General features: G+C 31.0%; 1 protein-coding gene across 7 annotated transcripts in view; it reads right to left on the reverse strand.

Annotated features, from left to right (window-relative positions):
* MYO6 (myosin VI) overlaps positions 1–21,298 on the reverse strand; it is a 189,619-nt gene that overhangs the window by 67,740 nt on the left and 100,581 nt on the right. For all 7 annotated transcript variants that reach the window (XM_074310470.1, XM_074310468.1, XM_074310469.1 and 4 more), the window contains 5 exons: positions 18,613–18,710; positions 14,620–14,784; positions 11,501–11,581; positions 8,522–8,702; positions 3,395–3,539 (listed from right to left, as the gene is read on the reverse strand). In XM_074310470.1, coding sequence (XP_074166571.1) covers positions 3,395–3,539; positions 8,522–8,702; positions 11,501–11,581; positions 14,620–14,784; positions 18,613–18,710 — 670 coding nt within the window. The remainder of the gene's footprint in view (positions 1–3,394; positions 3,540–8,521; positions 8,703–11,500; positions 11,582–14,619; positions 14,785–18,612; positions 18,711–21,298) is intronic.

The following is a 21,298-nucleotide window of genomic DNA, read 5'->3' on the forward strand; positions in this document are numbered from 1 at the left end:
ACTACTGAAATATTCTAGGCAAGAAATGATGAGGTTCTAAACTAGAGTGGAGGCTGTGTGACTGGAAAGGTGTGTTATAGACAAAGAAATGAGAAGATATGAAAAACAACTGGATACACGGGATATGTGAGAGTGAGGATTCAAGGACAATATGAATGTAAATCTATGGGACCAGAAGAATGATGATGCATTCGATAGCAGGAGGGAAGTTCATAAGAAGAGTAGCTTTGAGAGAGAAAGTAATGATTTCTGTTTTGACTATGTTGTGGTTGAGATATCTATAAGGTTGTATAATCTGAAATGTATTAATAAGCAATTGGTAATTCAGGACTGGAGTTCAGGAGAAAGACCAAAGCTGGATAAGAAGATCTGTGAATCAGAATCATTATCTCATATGATCCTTATAACAATACAAATGATAAATGAGCCCATAGGAGAAAGGATAGTTAGAAAATAAAAGAGGGCCAAGAACAAAGTCTGGGGAGCATTGACGGAAATATGGTCGGAGATCCAACATTTTAAAAAATGAAAAGGAGCTGGTCACATTGGTAAAGAAAAGAAAAGAAAAAAAAAAAAACAGGAGTAAAAAAAATCCAAAGACAGTATCCAAGGGGAGAAGATAATCAATATTATCAAATTCCACAGTCAAGAAGGATGAAATCTTAGAAAATGTCATTAGACTTGGCAATTAAAAAGATAATTAATATCTTGAGTTTCTATCAAGTGATAAAGTACGAATCCAGATGATTTAAGAGAGAGTGAAAAACAATAAGACAGGTGAATCATAAAGTATAAGAAGTATAAAGTACAAAGAAGTATAAAGTAGAATAAAGTATAAGAAAACTCAAAAGGATAGGAGGGGACAAGTTTGTAAAGTTTTACATATCTAAGAAAGGATTTTAAGTTTGATACCATAGGTTAATAGGAAGCTATTGAAATTTAATGAGTGGGCTATGATATAATCAGATCTGTGTTTCAGAAATATTATATTAGCAGCTAAGTGACTTTAAGCAAGATAACTAACCAAAAAGCTATCACAATAGTTTATGAACTTGAGGGTGTACGTGGAGAGAAGAGAATGTATAAACAAGATCTTGTGAAGGTAGAAACAACCAGACGAGCAAGAGATTTGAATATGTAAAATGAATGTAAGAAAGAAGTAAAGGATGGAACCAAGGCTGCCAGCCTAGTTGACTCAAAATGGTAATACTCTCACTAGTAACAGGAGAGTTTAGAAAAAGGGAAGGTTTTGGAGAAGAGATATTAAGTTGTGTTTTGCATATGAAAAAATGGGGAAATATTAAGTTTAACCTGATTTCAATTAAACTGAAAAGAGGAAGGATGTTATTAAGGATAATAAGAAATATATCAGGAGAGATCGAGTAAAAGATTTTTTAAAGATAAGAGATAAAAATTTTAAAGATAAGAAATAACAATGGGGAACAAGGAGTACTCTACTTGATCATGTGTATAAAAAGTAGAAAACAAATTCCTTTCTCCTGATGAGAAAGGAAATGGGCATAACAATTAAAGCAATATCTTAAAGAAGATGGCAAAGAATGAGATTAGGTTACATATATAGTTATTAGCCTTGGAAAGCAAAAGGGCTGTCACTTCATCAAAGATCGGAATGAGGAAAGATAAAACAGGGGTTAATATGAAAAGGAAATTCTTAACAAATGGCCTAAATTTATTTTTCTATAAAATGTTAGGCATGGTCCTCATCTGAGAAGGTGAAGGGAAGGGATCATATTAAGGAAAGAAAGAAAGTTTTGGAATAGGTACTGTGGCAAGAGAATGAATAAATTAGGGAGTAAAATGAAGACTGACTTGCTGCAGTGAGGAATTGGTTGAAATTAAAAAACAGGAATTTAAAGGAGTCACAATCATCATTATTTCATGATATCCTACATTTCCATTTATTAACATGTAAGTAGGATCAAAGAAGGTAGCTGGTAGGAATAATGAAGAGAGGGGTAGTTTCTATCACAGTGACAGGACAAAGGAATAATTAATTCAAGACCAAATAGAATTTAACTAGTTAACTAAGAGTTTAAGATTGGGAAAGAAAATAAGTGTACAGAGCAGAGAAAATGGCCTAAGTCAGTTTTGAAAGATTAAAGGACTGAAAATCATAATGAGAATGAAAAGCAGATTTAGGAAGAGAAGTAAAAAACAAGGTGAATCTAAAAGATAAAATATGATCAGATACAGGAACTTTGGATTTCTCAAACATGGACATGATAAGATCAAGAATATTACCATCCCTGAGTATGGCTGAAATAAAGTGAAAACTGAGGTCTTAAAAGTTGAGCAAACTGGAGAAATGAAAAGTCAGAGTTGTGGCAGAAAGGAAGGCTTTGAGTCTGGACTCAATTCACTAAAAAATAAAGAAGAATATCATAGAGACCAGTAGATAATTCCCCACAATCTAATTTCCACTTCAAATACTATAATAAAACTTCTATTGAGTTATCAATGACCAAAGATCAAAGATTAAAAACTATAAGGGACTTCAGAGGCTATCTATTACAATTTTACAAAAGAAAATACTGAAGCATAGGGAAACTAAGTGACTTCATTTCCCTCCATTGGCACTGCTTGGTTTTGACTCCACCATTATCATAATCTTATCCCAACCCCTTATAAGGATAAGCTTCTCGGCAAGAAAATAGTTGTGGAGATTGCTTTAGCTTTGGTACTTATAACTCATCAGTACCCTAAGTTTCCTCTGTTCCTCTGACTGGCGGGTAGAACAACAAAAACATCCTTTTCTTTTTTCAGCTTCTTTCTGTATATGTTCTTCCTCTATTAAACTGTAAATTCCTTGAGATCAGAGACTGTCTTTCCTTTTCTTATTTATATACTCAGGGCTTACTGTGCCTGGAACATAATAGGTATTTTTAATAAATATCTATCATATTGTATTGTATTATTCTTATCCAAGATCCGAAAGAGTAAGGATCAGAATTTGAATCTAAGTCTTCTAATTCCACTATAGTCTTTTGTCTGACACCTCATCTGACACTATATTTAAAAAATGTAAGCTACATGTTTATTCTGAATCAAACTTTTCTATGATGTCTCTGATGGCTTTCCTATTGTATTTACTCACTTTAGTGTCTTATGAAGGTGACCCTTTGTTTTTGGAAGAGTGGAGTAGGTCCTACTCAACTATATTTTTCTGAAATTTTAAATAACTTCAAGACACCATTTATCTTGGGTAACTTAAAAAAAAAAAGCATAAGAATTCTCTGTAACAGTTTTGGAAAAATTACAAAAGAAAGAATGAAAGTAAGCAAGCTATAAAAAAAAAAAAAAGACAGGCATTTAAAAGGTAAAAACTATTACATTAAAACTTTTTTGGCACATTTATATTGGTTTAGAAACTTACTTTATAACTGTTCCTTTGGTGCCCCCTGCTGTAGTAAGCATGACTCTTGTGGTTAAACTCACTCGAAGATCATCTTGATCCAAACCCAGCAACTCAGCACAACACTCCAAAGACTGTGTAGATTTGTTCTTCAGATTACAACCACCTAATCAAATATATCACATTTTAAAGTACCAATTAATTTTTAGTGAATCAAGAATTTTAGAATCCATTTCTTAAAATTCCTTTAATTATGGTTGTCAAACCAGTTCTGCAAAATTAAAAAGCTCACAGATTCAACTAAAAGCATTTTTAAGACCTACTGTGTATAAGGCACTGTGCCATCAAACAAAGATAAAATGAAACAGTCCTTTCATGCAAGCAATAATCTGCTTCTGACAAATAAATGTGTGATCATTGTAAAGTTGATTAGCCTCTCAATGTTTCAAGTGAAGACAATAAATTACACAGTTTCAGATTTATATTAGTAAATAGGGTTTCCCAATTAACTAATTCTCTTCTCATTAAGATAATTTTCTTCCTGTGGCAACTTTTCAATTTCATGTAATGATTATTATCTATTACATTTAATATATATATAATATACATAATATAATTATACATATAAATATATGTATATATTAATAATATATTATATTATATTTATATATAATAATATTATTATTAACATTATATATAAATATATAATTATATATAAAATCTAATTTAATAGATCTAAATCTAATTTATACCTAAATGCTTTCCAATTTTCCTGGTAATTCCCATCAAATACAAAGTTCATATCTAGGCAATATATGTTTTATGATTTACCAAACAATGGATTATTAAGTCTAATTATTTCCAATTCTTCCTTGCCTAATCTATTATACTAATTTTTTAATTCCAAATACTTTTGATAATTAGTGCTTTATAATCTGAGGTCTGGAAGTGCTTTCTCCCTTCATTTATTTTTCTCCCACTTTTGCCCTTGATATTCTAAATCAAGGTTTGTTTATTTGTTTGTTTTTTGTTTTTTTGGTGTCATGGAACTCCCTGGCAGTCTGGTAAAGTCCATGGTTCCCTTCTCAGAATAATTTCTTTAAATGTATAAAATAAAACACATTTCCAATATGCTGAAATTCTTTCAGGAATATCATTTTGGCAACTAAATTGAGAATAGAATGAAATGAGATGATACTTAAGACAGAGAGACCAGAAAGCTATTGTAATTATCCAGGCATGAGGTAATGAGGGCTTATACCATAGTGGTGGCAATATTAGAAAAAGGTATATAAGATAGATGTTCTAAAGTTGGAAACAACAGAAGTTGACAACCTATTTGATATAAGAGATGAGAAAGGGGAATTATGGCATCTCATATGATAAGAATAGGATTCCCTGTTTCCTTGCAACAAGGATAAGTACTCCCAGAGACTTAATTGGCCCCTGCCTTCTTTCTGCCTTCTTAGTTAAATAAGCCCAATGGAGTCAGGACCCCTCTGATTTGGTAGATGTCTGAAGACCATACAAGTCACCATATCTTCCCAGAGTATGACTAATTAATATTAACTAATGTTTCCTTATAGAGATGAAGGAAGGAGTTAGAATGAGTCTATAAAAGCTAAGTGACATTATAAATCTGGTGCATATCACTGTTGGGTTGAAGCAAAGTCTTTGTTAACTGCTGAATAGCTTGAGAGTGTTTCATTTCATCACAACATCAAAACTGAACAAATAATGTGTTGGCCCTGCCTCTAATATTTAGTTGGGTGATTGGGAGGATAGTGGCATAGTGGCATCCTAAAGAGTAGCCAGGAGAATGGGAATTGTGGATAGGCAGAGACAGAGGAAAGATAGTGAGTTTAATTTCAGACACTGAGTTTAAGATGTCTGCAGGATATCCAATCAAAGATATCTAAAAAGCAGTGAGCAATACACAACTGGAAGTCGGTAGACAAGTTTAGAGTTGTTCAAATAAATCTAATACTCATCTGCAGAGATGATCATTGGAACCATGGGAACTGATAAGATCACTAAGGGAAACTATAAAGAAGGAACATAAATATGGGAACAATTTGGTTGAACAGTGAGATCTAAAGCTAGCCTAAGGAATGAAAGGAAAGGAATTAAGAGACAGTTATCCATGTCTCCCCAAAGAGTCAAAAAGGGAGGAATATTTAGGACAACAGCTAGTAGAGATAGATCTTGTGTGTATTTTTTGAGGATGGGGAAGACATGGGCACTTATGGAGGCAATAAAGAAACAGTAGACAGGAAGTGACTATCTGCAACTTTTGAAAAGTCATCTAATATCTCAGGATTTCAATTTCCTATCTCTAATAAGAAGAATTTGGTCTTATAGGACCCTTTCAGTTCTAAATCTATGATCCTATGCCCCAATTAACTACTTTTGCTTGGATGTCAACATTGCAAACAACCTCCCTTAGAGAAATCTCACTCAAATTATTCTGTTGCAGCCTCAGATTAGATACCTAAGTAGCATAAGCACAAGCAGGTACCCAGCCAGGTTTGTTTATTAAATTTCCTCCCTGTGTCATAGCACATTATCTCCTGTGACTGAAAATTTTAGACATCTCATTGATGAAAACTCCTCTCTGAGAAGCACAATGAACAGTAGCAGATAATGACTCTTAGATTACCCAATTCTATTGTACTTTCAACATCCCTAGGAAGGAGTTGATATTGGTTCATCCAAAGAACATTTCCTATTTTTATTGCTTGAATGGTGAGATATTAAAAAATGTTTTTCATTTTCCCTTATCACACACTGGAAGAGGGCAATTATTTAAGACTTCTACAGAAGTATCTACTGCAAAGAATGAACCCCATGCTCCCATTAAAGCACATTCCCTGGGAATATGTATTCTGAAAATCGCCACTCTTCTCCTTCCTCCAAAAAAAAAGAGTAGCACTTAAAATTAAGAGGCAGAAATAACCTTTGTTTTACTACTAGAGGACTGGGAGATATGGTGAATAAAAAAGAATTAAGGATCAGGCAGGAAACACTTTAGTTAAGAAAAGAATCACAACTCAAACTGTGAAAGTTTTATGGCCAAATAAATATCCCTTATCTCCTAACTCTCCTTATCCTGAACTCTATGTCTTTTTACTTTTCTCAAACTCCAACCCACAACTCATTAATACCCACAAAACTCAAGATCCTATATTCTTATTCAACAGTAACAAAAGATAAGACAAAAGTCTTAGATCAATTGAAAGGATTCTGGAATCAGAAGACCAGCCTTTAAATCCCAATTCGGGAGGGGGGGGGGGCAGCTAGGTGGCGCAGTGGATAGAGCACCAGCCTTGAATTCAGGAGGACGTGAGTTCAAATCTGATCTCAGACACTTAACACTTCCTAGCTGTGTGACCCTGGGCAAATAACTTAACCCTAGCTTCAGAGGGGAAAAAAAAAAAAATCCCAATTCTGCTGATATTTACCATATAAGTTTTAGGTCAAGTCACTTTACCCAATCGGGTCTTAGTTTCTTCATCCATAAAAATAAGAGATAAGACTAGAGGTTGAGTTTTAAATGCCTATGGGACATATAATTTAAAATGTCTAATAGGCAGTGTGCGTCAGTTTAGGAGAAACTAGGACTAGATACATAGTTCTGGGAATTATCTGCATAAAGATAATAGAAGTAATCATCAGATTCTAATAATATAAATTTAATTTAAAACTAGTGACAAGACCTTGTGTCCAAAGGCCTTAGAAATCAACAGTATCACCTCCCTTTCTCTTACTCCCTTCCCAGACCACTAATCTTGCTTCCAGCAAAATGTCTGCAATCATCTTTTAGAAGAGCAATCTATATAGAGAAAGAGCCTCACAGCTCCAACACATACACACACACACACACACACACACACACACACACACACACACACTCACACAAATTGCCAACCAACTGCTACTGTTGGTGAATTCTGTAAGTTCAAGAATTCTGGGAATAGCAAGAAATCCCCAAACTATCAGCCCTGTTTCTAACCTCAGCTTTTAAAGAAAGATGTTACCCAAGGGAACAGCCTTTGGGGAATTGAAATCTAGCAACTTTCCCTCCAAGTGGTTAGCCTTCTTAACAATCACAGCTATAAAAGAATTGGAAACAAAAGTTCTTACCACCAAAGTCTTTGACATAGTCAAGTGGGTTCAAAAACAAAACAGTTTTAATAATGAAGATGCATTAATATCATGTGCTTTGATGCTGTACTCTTAAAGCCACTGGTTGATTTGTAGCTGAAATTCCCATATGTAGCCTATCCTTATAAAAATGTGAGCTCCTTTACAGCAGAGACTGTATTTTTTCTATCTATAGCCCTTGGGCTCCTCACAGAGCTTTGCATAAAATGGACACTTAATATATGCTTTTTAATATTTTCATTCATCTGAGGCAACATATATAATAAGTATATTGAAGTCCCTCATCATAGGGACTGAAGTTATGAACAGTAAATAATATATATTTTAGAAGCAAATTTAACCTCATAATTATTATTGTGACTTTTATAGGACTATAAACAGAATTTTATCCAAAAGGAACCAAACAGATAACAATAGCAGAAGAGAAAAAAATAGAAATCAGACATAGAAATTAATCTATTTGAAATAAATAAAGGTATGGTAACCAAGTATTATTACTACTAGATGAATACTGACTTCGGAAGTCTACATACTCTCTCATTCTGCATCAAAGGTTATATATCATTACACACTATCAAGAAACTTATAGGACGGGATCATCTTTATCCTATGACTATATGACTGTATCCTATGATCATTTCAAATGCTTTTTAATTGACCAGTAAAAGAATTATCACAGACATCATATACACATAAAAATATCATGAGGTTTTGATTGTAGGTGCCAAAATATCACAAATAATTTCAAAAAAAATCAAGCCTACAAGTGGTGTGTGTTTGTCTTATTAATTTTTCTATAAACTAAAGCTTTTTTGGATGGATTAGACTTTCCAATTTCATTGTTCTAGCTGGTTTTCACTGTATAGCAAAATTTTTAATATATATTTTTGTTTATATATATATATATTAGACTTAACAACAGCTTTTGCAACAGTATTAATTTTACAACTTAAAATATGCAATAAAAATCTTTGATTTAATAACCTGAAGTGCTGCCAGTTTCCTCAAAATCAATATTTCCAAGATGCAGGACACCAGCTACAACCCTGAAAAGATCGAGTTTTTCTTCATCACCCAAACCAATCTTTTTCATGGCTGTGCACATCCTGTTGAAATCACCATGGTCATCTAAAAGAGGATCTTTCAAGGAACCTGCTTTAAGGTACTATCAAAAAAAAAAAAAAAAAACAAACAATAATCATTTCACTTTGAAATTTTTTAAATTACAGTAAATGATAACAGCTGTTTAAAATAAAGCAATGCAATGCAAACACATGCAAAATTAAATATTTTTAAATCACCAAGATTTTTTAAAAATCAATAAAATATTTTCAAATTCATTTATAATTTTAACCAAAAGCATTGTAATGTTGAGAAGCTGGACAAGGAGGAAGTAAAAGAAAAGAACATTTCTGGAGAAAACACATACATTAGTATAAGGGTACAGATTTGAAAGAAATTAAGCCAAAAAAAAAAAAAACAAAAAAAAAAAACAAAAACAGGCTTCTATAAGTAAAGTGGTAAGAAGATTTTACTATCAAGTCCTTTACCTCTATATTTTGTATATATGCTATCACTTATGTCAACACTAACACTGACAGGCAAGCAAAAGCCTGATAAAGCTTCTCGAACTCTGAAACATTTTGAAAACTACTATTTTTCAAATTATATGAGGATAATAATGCTTACTATAGGGATCTTCTAAAAGATTTTTTGGAAATATCTGCATCTAAAGATGCCTGTCAATTAAAAGTAGAAGCATGAGGTGACAAACAGAAAAGAAGGAAACCATGACTTTAAAGATCACAGAAGGATACAATATGATAATTGCAGAATGTTGGAAGAAAGACTATATCTGGAGAATATTCCAGAATTTGAAAACAGAGAAATAAAATTATTAAATCTCACTGTATAAGGAACATTTTGCTGCTAAGATGGCATTGATGAATACCTTAAACATAGTTTCAAAGGATATGCTAGTTGGCCTGACAGTTATACTTTTAAATATATAAATGGTTAACACATAAGGTCATAGTTTTAGAGACAGAATAAGTCTTAACTCCTCATGAAACTATTTCTTGGAGAACACCTTCAAACAAAATAATTTTTCTTCAGGATTTCTGAAAAACTTCTAGATACATTACAATGCAAGTGTGTCATACTAATTCAGAAAGAAGCAACAAAAACAACTTCATGCAGAAAAATTAATAGAAAGCACAAATTATACCACTACATCTTTTAGATTAAACTGAGAAATGCTATAAACTAAATGATATTTGTTTCAATTTTTAAAAGTTGTTGAAATTAAAGAAAAATACTATTATAAGCACTGCAGACTAAAAATACTGCATGCATCTAAAAAGTAATCACTTCACACAGACTTTGGAAATACCAAAAGAATTAAACTACATCTTCTAATTATTCAAAATGATCACCTCATCTTCCTGATAATAAAGAAAAGACAAAAGGTAATTTTAAAACATTATCCATCTATATTTGTAATCACACATTAACAACAAGATTAGAGACAAACAAAAACAAAATATGGTCACTAAAGAACTAGAAATACTTTTTCTCTTCTCTTCAAATAATAAAAATCATGTTTTTTTTCTTCTTCCAATCATATAACTATAATTTCTCATCCTCAGGTCTTCTTTAAGGACCACAGCAATGGAAAAATTGAATTTCTATTATCTCATGGGAAACAACTTCTACATAATACTGATAAGTTCTGAATATGGACCTTTAAGGATAAAAGATTCCTAATAACAATCAATTATGCTCTTTATGATTTCCTATCCAAATAAAACACTTTTTTTTTAGTTCTCCAGACCTGTAATTTTATCAGTCTGAACTCCCAGTATGAAAATTCCTTTTCAGTATTAGGGAGTTGCCTGGGACACCACATCAATTGATTTGCTATTAGTGAGTCACATTATTATTATATACTAAAAGTAAGACAGGCCTGGTTCCCTTTTTTCAAAACAAGTCCTCTAAAATCCTGTCTCTTATTTTCTCTTTATAGATATTTCCTTTTTTAAAAAAACTTTTTATTTTTTTCCAATTGGAAAATATTTTCCCTTCCATTTTTATTGATTCAGAAAGTGTGTATATGAATATATAATCATACAAAATGAATTACTTTAAATTACTTAGATATCACAATTATTTGTCACTTGAACTTGACACATTTTGTTCCCCTTCCCTTTCTTTTTGTTTTCCATAGCTACCATTATCAACCAAGTAAAAACATTTTTACCCACAAATTCAGCATATTCAAAATTTATCTACAAAAATGTCTACAAGAGAATTATGTTCAATTAAGCAAACAATAGAAATCTTTCACTATCTAAGTTAATAGCAATAGTAGAAGTAAATATTTTATCATGAATTTCAAGGTTTGTAACCCTCTGAATTTAAACTCTTAGAATTATATGATTTTAAGGCATTGTATAACTTAAATATCTTATACATTAATAGCAGACTGCATAAAAGTATTTTGAGAAAATTACGTAAATCATTTAAGTGGATAAGCAACTAAAGTCAACATGCACATATTCTACATCTTTTACTATTTTAGGTAGCCATAATTTAAAGAATACAAGAATAAATTTTGTAAAATGTTATTAGAAAATACTTTTAGGCAATTTGTAAAAATAAAACAACAACAACAATAAAAAAAACAAGTAATTTACAGAGAAGTCTGATAAGGCCTGATTATATAAACATATCCCAATTATATGAATAATATATGAATATAACACTGACATAAGTTCTTATATCGAAATAAGTGCTACAATGCTACAAGTCATTTTAAATAATTTTTTGCTCCTTAAAAATTTATAAATATAACATTAAAAACCAAAGCCAAACAAATATGGTAAAATAATGAGCAAATATATTACTATTTCCTGACAAGCATTTTAAAAAATACTTGAAAGAAAAATAATGAGTTTACTATACCTCAGGACTTTTGCGGTTCTGTAAAATCTGTTTGTCTGTTTCCTTATTAGCGAAGAACCTAGTGCAGCCTCTATTTAAGTACTATGACAAAAAAATATTTTTATATTATAAACTGATAGATAAAATCTCATTTTAATTTTTCAACAATTAAAATGTATTTTCATTTTATCTTACTAAAGAACTTTTGGATTTAATCTGGTATGTCACTCATTCTCTATCTTATATATAAAGAATTTATTTTTTTCCAGCATCACTAGGAGCATAGAAACTGAACATCAAAGTGTCAACAACCAACTATAAATAGAAAGAGGGGTTTAACTATAACACCCCAAAAAAAAAATTAGTATCACAAAGACTTCATATACCTGATAAACAGTAATTCTAAGCTTGAATAGTTAATATGATATTTTAAAGTTCTAGTATAATCAATGAACTTTTATCTTTTCTCCAAGAAAAAACTCATGATATAGTATTGATTCTAATCTATTTTCAGAGGAAAGAGAATTTTGAAGCACACTTTCATGAATCTTCCCCCAAACGACTTAAAAGAGGCATAGGTGAAAAACAGTAGGGAAAAAAGAATATGAGATCAAGTTATTTAGTCACTCTTGGTACCACCAAATGTCTATAAGAGTTTAATTTAATTTAAATTTAAATGCAGATTGATATTAATACTTGCAGTGTTTATCTTAGAGTTTATAAATTGTAAATTCACTGAGGGCATGAACTGTATTTTTCTATTTTGTCCATGCCACCTACTGTATTCCAAAGGCATTTAATAAATGTTCACTTAAGTTTGAATAAACAAAAGTTATGCTAAATCTTGCCTTCAGCCTTCAAATATCACTTAACGACTCCTTTGTGCAAGAAACCTTCCCTAGTCCTCATGTTGTTAGGTGGCATAGTGGATAGAGTGCTGAGTCTGGAGTGAGATATTCCTGAGTTCAAATCCAGCCTCAGACAATTATTTAGCTGTGTGACCCTGCGAAAGTCACTTAACTTTATCTCAATTTCTTCATTTGTAAATAAACTGGCAGATCATGCCAGGATTCTTGCCAAGAAAAAAACAAATGGGGTCATGAAGAGTTGCATGTGACTGAAGCCACTGAACAACAACAAAGACTCCTTCTGCTGACTATCTACAATTCATCCTGTGTATAATCTTGTTTGTGCATAATTGTTTTCATGTTGTCTCTCCCATTGGATTACAGCATAAGCAGAATGAGAAAAGGGAGTTTTCTTCTCTTGTTCTTTGAATCCCTGGAGCTTAGTTCAATGCCTAGTCTAATAAATATGTGTTGATTTAACTTGTAATATTATACTTGTTTATATTACAGGAACTTGTTTACATTAGAAATTCTCAGTTGTTACTATGTTACTAAGTAAATGTAGCTTCCTTAAGTTTCAATAACTTATTTAACGCTCAAAGACCAAATATTTTCATGAGGTTCCCTGGGTAGGGACGCTAGTAAAAGAACTTTTCTATTAGTTTGTGAGAACTATTTTCAGAATGTATGGAGGAAATGGGAAAATAATGGAATGAGATTGATAAATTAAATCACTTTTTAATTTCTTCTAACTCTGATGAGTTTATCTTCTGTATTTTGTTTGGAATAAATTCCCATTTTATTGACCATTAAGCATTCTCAGATTGTTGACCATGAGCTATTCTCAAATATAAAAATAAAAACACATATCTAAAGTAAAATATTAAAAAACTGAGTTTAATCAACTCCTTTTTCATATTATGCATAAATGTTAAATGACTTATAACTGACTATACTATTAAAACAAGGTAATGGAAATAAAACAATATGGTTGGCTATTTTAAGATCAGAAGGATAAAAAACAAATTATAACTACAGAGATGAACACTGAAAATTAAAATCTTAGTAAATAGCTTTTATTTATTTTGTAGGGCAAAAACAGGTATATTATCTGACTGTATAATAGATATCAAAAGTGAATGTTTCTCTTTAAAATGTCTGAAATATATCCTTCCAATAGCTTTTGTTAGATAAATATTTGCATTTAAAGGCCAAAGTTTTTAATCATCATTTTAACTAATTGACTCACACAATATGCTTTTCTTTTTTTCCATCTTTGTAGAAATGTGGTTGTTCTCCTTGATATACTTGTAAAATTATTTAAAAAATGTGAATGACTCTACAAAATATTTGCTAAAATATACATTAATCTCTATTATTAATGTTTTATTTGCTAATATGGATGGAGCCCAAGGGACAAAGTCACTGCAGCAGCAGATTTATCTATGCAAATATCTTACAATACAGTTTCTGGTTCCTCTAAAATAGTTTCATAAGAGAGGCTATGGATGTGATATGAATTGAAGCATTTGAAAATAAAAGATGTCATAGAAATTAAAGATGATCTCAAAGAAATAAAAAGAAAAAAAAAGGAAAATAAAAAATAAAATAACAAAAACTAGCATAATTATGGGTTTAACTATAAACTCCACTTATAAAATGGTTCCTTAAAATAATGTTATTAATTCTGAGTAAAACCAATAATCTATTTCCTCCTCAAACTGGTCAAAGATAAGTTTAAATCAGCACATTTAAATTGTTGCATATTCCTAAGTTATGCAACTTGCATATGATTTTTATTTGTATTTTTACTTGTCCTCCATCTTTGCCATCATTTTCACCCTTTGCAAAATAAGAAAAAAATCAAATAGATGTATTTAGTACACCTATGAGTCTATGAAGGTGAGAACTAGGATAAGGAATAGATCTTTTGTTTATTGGCATAAAGAACCTCTAAGTAAGAGTTTCTTCCACCAATAAAAATCAGCACCTTATCTACAACTAATAATCTTAGAAAATTGCCTATAACATTGAGTAAATTCTAGGATCACATATCTAGTATGTGTAAGGGGCAGAACTTAACCTCAGTGTTTCCTGATTTTAAAGTCAGCTCTCTATCCACTATACCACAATCCCTCTCCAATTGGGTGATTCTACTAAATTATATTTAAAGTATATATAGTGAGTCCTGAAGTAGAATATGTCTGATTTGTGATACTGAATCCAAATAAAACAAACTGCACAATAAAATTATTCAAAGTTATCATTACAAGGATGGTTTGTTTTTCTCACCCGAAAATTGTCTGGGGAGCTTAAATGAAGCTTTTCTCTAATATCTTCAGAAGCACCAGCACACAGTCTGTAAAATATATGGTAATTCCTTTCTTCTTTGCCTTGAACACAAATCCTAGATTTCTCTAGAAGGTAATGTGAAACAAATCCACCAACAACTGCATTCTAAATAAAAAGAGAAAATAGATTTTTTTCTTTTTTTTCTTCTTCTGTACTTGAGACACATCAAATATTAGCATTTTCACAAAGCCAAAAGAGGAAAAAAAGAATTCATAAAACCATGAATCTCTATTATACTAGTTGCATTTTCAAAAGAACATAATAAATTAAACATTTTTCTAATCTGTCCTACTTATTGGCATCTTCTTCAGAACTCTATGTTCTATTCTATGCATTTTTTTTAAAATGCTACAATGACCTTCTTTTCTTTACTTTGGGTTTTTTTTGGGGGGAGGGAGGGATTGATGGAAAGTAGGGGTATCCTGATCACTAGTTTTCCCTCCCAAACTCCACTCAAATGTAAAATAAATATATTCTTATAATAAAAATAAGCGTAATAAAGTAAAACACACTCAAATACCCACACAATATTTGCAGATATTCTGATCTTCCCTGCAAGTCATCTACCTCTCTGTCAGTGGGTGGATGAAGTTTCCTTAGGAATAGTGCAATGGTTCTTGCATGGATCAACAATCTTAAGAAATTATATTTTTAAGGAAATACCTTTATACATTAACATATATTGAAAAATATATAATCTTTTTTGATAAATAACTGTTCCCATAATTACCTGTACATGAAAAAATACACTAAAAAGACCCATTTAAATACTTCACTATGGCAATCAATACAGGTGGCCTCTGGAAGATTTTGCAGTCTGAATAAGACCCCAACAATAAACTGTTGATTAATCCTTACCTAGCCAAATACATACAACTGCTAAGTAATTAACTTCTTTGATCATAGTAACTTATGAAACTGGGGGAGGGGGAAATGGGTGTTTAATAGTTCTTAGTCCAGCCTGGTTCCTTTATGCTTTGAATGAACTACAATGAATGGTGGTAGGGAATAGAAAGGCAAGGTAAGAGAGGTTAAAGAAACTACAGTCTCCTCCAAGTCAAATTAACATATAAATTGATACTCAATGATTACAATACATAGCCCACGATACAGAAAAAATGTTGGAAAGCACAGTTCTAACATGGCAACTAAGTGATGTAGTGGAAGGCCCAAAACAGATAAAAAATTCCCTCATTATAACCATATATTATATTTATCTGTTTTGGGCCTTCTCACTTCTCTCTTCATATCCTGATGATGATCTCATATACTCCTTCAAGAACTGAAAAAACATTTCTATATAGCTAACTACAAAATCTATAGATTCAATTGTAATCTTTCTCCTGAATTTAATTCTCAAGCTTGCTCACTTTTCATTTCCCAATACAGAATTCATCATTATTTACTTCAAAATTATCCTTTTGTATAAAGATGTCTATTTCTATTATAAGCACAACAGTTCCTCATGTCACAACTATGAAGGTGTCTTCAACTCTTCCCTCTCCCTCAATCTCTCACAGCCTATCACCTACCAAGTCATAATTATTAATACTTCCTTAACAACTTTCACATTGAAACTCTTCCTTTCATCCAACTGGCTACCATCATAGTTCAGAACTCTTGCCAACTTTCACCTTTATTATAAAAAAAAAAAAAAAAAAAATTAATTGATCTCCCTATCTTTATTCCTTTCTCTCCAAGTTCTCCACAGATGCTAAATAATCTTCCTTGAGCTCATCTGACCATGTCATACAACTGCTCACAAATCTTTAGTGACTCATTATGCACTGAAGAGAAAAAATATCACAGTTTGGTATTTGTGACCTGACTCAAAACTACTTTTTTTTTTCCCCCCCCGCTGAGGCAATTGGGTTTAAGTGACTTGTCCAGGATCACATAACTAGTTAGTGTTAAGTGTCTGAGACCAGATTTGAACTCAGGTCCTCCTGACTTCATGGCTGGTGTTCTACCCATTGCACCACCTAGCTGCCCCTCAAAACTACATTTTAAGAATAATTTCCCTTTTTTTTTTCTCTCCATACAGCCAGCCAAAATAATCTATTTGCAATTTAGTGAAAGTGGCATCCCATCACCTCTTTCTATGACTCTGCATCAGAATGAACTGACCCCTCCTATTTCTGCTTTTTAGAATTTCTAGCTTCATTCAAGACTAGTTATGTGCACCTTCTATGAGATAACATTCCTTTTTTTCCCCAACACTATTAGTGATCTCTTCCTCCTCTTCTTTTTCCTCCTGATCCTTCTCTACCTCAAGTTATCATGTAAATACTTCTCAGCTGATAGACTTTTTTTCCATTTCAACAGAATGTAAATTCTTCAAAAAAAGAAAATATTCTAGAATTTTGTGTGCACCTAGCAAGATATTTTCACTATGATAGGTACTTAATACATTTTTGTTGTATTAAATCAATGCCATTAACAGAAACAGCAAAGGAGAAATTGAAGAAAATAAGTTCGAGATTTCAAATTCTTTTTTTTTCTTTTTATTTATTTAAAACTTAAATATGAAATCAGGAAAAAACAAAATAGAAAAATACATTAAAAGGAAAAAAACTGCCATGTCCACAGCAGAACATCAGGGAGGATTCAAAATATGTAACAATAAATTTCCATTTCCAGAAAGCATATATAATAAAAAAAAAATTATATTCATAATTGCCCAGTTTTCTTTGCTTCCTAGTAAGTTTTCTTTCATTTGCTGCTGTATATTTTTTACTTTATTCTTCTTATCCCCTTTCTTCCTCCCTACCTCCCCCAAGAAGGCTACATTTAAGCACAGATATACTAATGTATCTATCTATATATATTTGTATGTATGTGTATTTATGTATATATACATGCCTGCACACAGGCAAATACATATATTTATATACACAGATATACACATTTACATACATACATATATATATATGGACATATATATATACACATGTATAAATATGCATCTAAAACAATATTAATATGGCTGACATATAATGTAGATCTCTCACTTTACTGAATCATTAGGTTTGTCTGAGATCAATGATTATTACCTCTACTTTTGATTTCTAATAAATTCTACTCCTGATCATTGTTATTGTCTTTGTGTATATCTTATTTCCTAACTAACTCTTCTACTTTAGTTCTACTCTTTAATATGCTATTACTTAGCCTCCCCCCTGCTGGGATCTCTCCTTTCCCTCATTCTTTTCCTCCCTCTTTATCCCATTTCCATTCATATACATACCTTTGCCCATTCCTAAATACCCTTCTATATCCTACCTCATCCTATGCTAACCTTTCCCTTCCTCTTTATCTCTTTGCTAATAATATATATACCATAAATCTACACAGCATTCTATATTCCATATTATCTTATTTTTTATAGATTTGGAGGGTGCTATGCCCTTCTTGGTAAATTTAACCCATTCCCAATGTGAGGAGGTTTTCAGAACTACTACTCTTCCTTCTCCAACTAATTGGAGCTTTCATAGTTCTCAAGGATATAACAAATAGATAATTTAACTGTCTCAAATAATAACAAAATTATTAATATTAATTACTATGTCACTACGGTTTTTCAATATTATAAAAATAGAGGATTAGCACAAGCTTGTTTATTTTAATGAGTTTCCAATATTGTTTTAAAAACTCTGTCACTATGATAATGCCTACTCTTAAAGTAAACTTTGCAATAGGTTTTCTAAAGTTCATAATAAAATAATCGAGGTGCTCTCAAATCTACCTAAAACAAAGAAGATATTAAATTAAAGCATTAAAGGCATTATTATAGCTATTTCTTATTTTCCACAAATCCACTCATAATCTTTGCCTGACTTTATCAAGAAATGAGGAAGAATTCCAAATATTTTTAACATTTTCACATTCATCATAAACATATATCAATATAACATATCCAAAATGACCTCTTACCTTTTCATTAAAATGTATTTCAACAAACTTTCCAAAACGGCTGCTATTGTTATTACGAACAGTCTTTGCATTCCCAAAAGCTTCAAGCAATGGGTTGGCTAGTGAGGATAAAATTAAATAATTTCATCAAAAGGCTCATAAGAGAAAATTTAAAATCAACTAGTACTTTTCACCTTACTTAAAATTACTTATAATTAATAATAAAAAGCATGAAAGATTGCAATATCATTTCAGTATAGCATAGAAAAATCTCATTTCTCTCTCAAAAAACTTCTATCTCCTACAAATTAAGAAATGACTTCCACAAAAAATTAAACAAGAAGCTCTACAACCTAATTATACAATTTCAACACATACAAACCAATCTTACAAAGTTTTATAAACAAAATAAGCTTTTTGTGGCAAAATAAAGGGAAAATATTTAATTTAAAATTTTCCCCTTTCTTATGTCTTCACTTGCCAAAAATGATTTAAAATCACCTTCTTTGTGTAACTATCAAAAAGAATCCAATGAGGTTGTGAACTTATCCTAACATTCTAGAGAACAATTTGGAACTATGCCTAAAAGGCTATAAAACTATACATATAAAACTGGCTAAGCAATATCACTCCTAAGTCTGTACCGCAAAGAGATGAAAGAAAAAAGAAAAGGATATATATATGTGATATCACACACACACACACACACACACACACACACACACACACACATTTAAGGCAGCTCTTTTTGTGGTTACAAGTAATTGGAAACTGAAGGTAATGTCCATCAAATGAGTATCGTTGCACAAGTGGTATATGATTGTGATGGAATACTACTGTGCTTTAAAAAATAATAATAATAAGGGTGCTTTCAGAAAAACCTAGAATGACTTACATTAACTTATGCAAAGTGAAATGAGAAAAACTATGTTCTATATAAGAATATTGTACACAGTAACAACAATATTATATGAAGAAAAAATGGGAATGATTTGGATATTCTCAGTAACAAATAATCTAAAATAATTTCAGAGAATTCCTGATAAGAAATGTTATCCCCCACCAGAGAATTGGTGATGTATGAATACAGTTTGAAGCATACTTGTTTTAAAATTTATTAATCTTTTTTTTGATCTGCATTTTCTTTTGCAACATGATTAATATGGAATTTTTTTCATGACCACACAACACAAATGGCTTGCTTTATCATGACTACACCACAAGAATTGCTTGCCTTCTAAAAGATGCAGAGAATTTGCAACTCAAAATTTTAAAAATCAAATACTAAAAAATTTTATTTACATGTTATTGAGAAAAATTAAATTAAATAGAAAAAGCACCCAAAAAACTGCTTTTAATATATATATAATATATGTATACATATATATATAGGTTCAAAAACCTAATGATTAAAGTATAAAAACACAATAAATAGATTTAAAATTTTTATCTTTCTAAAATATGTATTATATACTCAGAAAAATTACAATTAGAACCTTTAAAGAATATTCTTCTATCTCTAGTTAGGATAATATCCAAAATGTCTGAGATTAAATTTCTCTTTTTTAGCTCTTGCAAAAAATATTTCCAATTACAGTATTACTATCTTTCACAACTGTTTGTGCTGAGATAATTTTCCTTTATGCCATTTAATGCTCATTCTTCTTAGTCTAAAATAGAAGGGGGCAAAAATTGGTCCCTCATCATCTTTGCAAGCATTTCCAGGTCATTTTGCCTATAAGTTTGTCTAAGTAATACAATCATCTACCCTTTCTTTAAGAAGTTCTGCTTTGAATCCTATAAATATTCAGCTTGTCTTCTTTACTCTGCTCTCTAAAATCATCCTCTTTTTATTCACCAACTTTTAAAGATGCCAAAGTAACAATTTAGTAAATTATAAAAATCTAGAACTAAAATTTAAAAATTATAATTTATACTCCTGAAAATGCCCTCACTATAAATACAACCTACACAAATTTCTTTAAAGGTATATTTCAACAATATCGAAGCTTTTTGATATTAATAATACCAAATAACATGTCATCTGGAATATAAGAATTATCTCTGTATAGTGGATAAGTATAAGTGGATACTGGACTTATTGTAAGGAAGTGCTTGGTTCAAATTCTGTTTAAGACATTTACTGACTCAATCTCTGTGCCTCAGTTTCATCCATGAAATGAGGGGGCTGAATTTAAAAATTTTCTAAAGTCCCTTCCAGTTCTAACTATGATCCAATGAAAAAAATATTTGACTGAAGAATCTGAGAAAACTATTTTTATTGAATTCAACTTTATTTACTAGAGACTTAAATTAACACTGACAGATCATAATCTTTTCAAGAATGAATTTTTATTAAATATTAAAAATAAATACTCTGTTACTATGTAGAGGGATTTATATCTTTTAAATATCAGATATAAAAAAGCACACAACCTAGAATATAAAGCAAATTATATTCACACTTATACAGTTCCAATTTCACATGGAAATATACTGTATAAGTATCTATGGCTAAATAAAAATTATCCTTAAAAGAAAATTTGACTCTATTCAAATATTTGGATAGGGGTTTGGTTCTGTACTATAATGTTAAACCTCAGAATCTAAGAAACACAGAAAGACCATTAGAGTTGAATACAAGTTTTCCAATAATTAAGACAATTCCATTTCCCTGACTCTTTTTACAGAAGTCATATAACAGGTA

The sequence above is a fragment of the Sminthopsis crassicaudata genome, chromosome 4, assembly GCF_048593235.1.
Source record: "Sminthopsis crassicaudata isolate SCR6 chromosome 4, ASM4859323v1, whole genome shotgun sequence".
NCBI classification, from domain to species: Eukaryota; Metazoa; Chordata; class Mammalia; order Dasyuromorphia; family Dasyuridae; genus Sminthopsis; species Sminthopsis crassicaudata.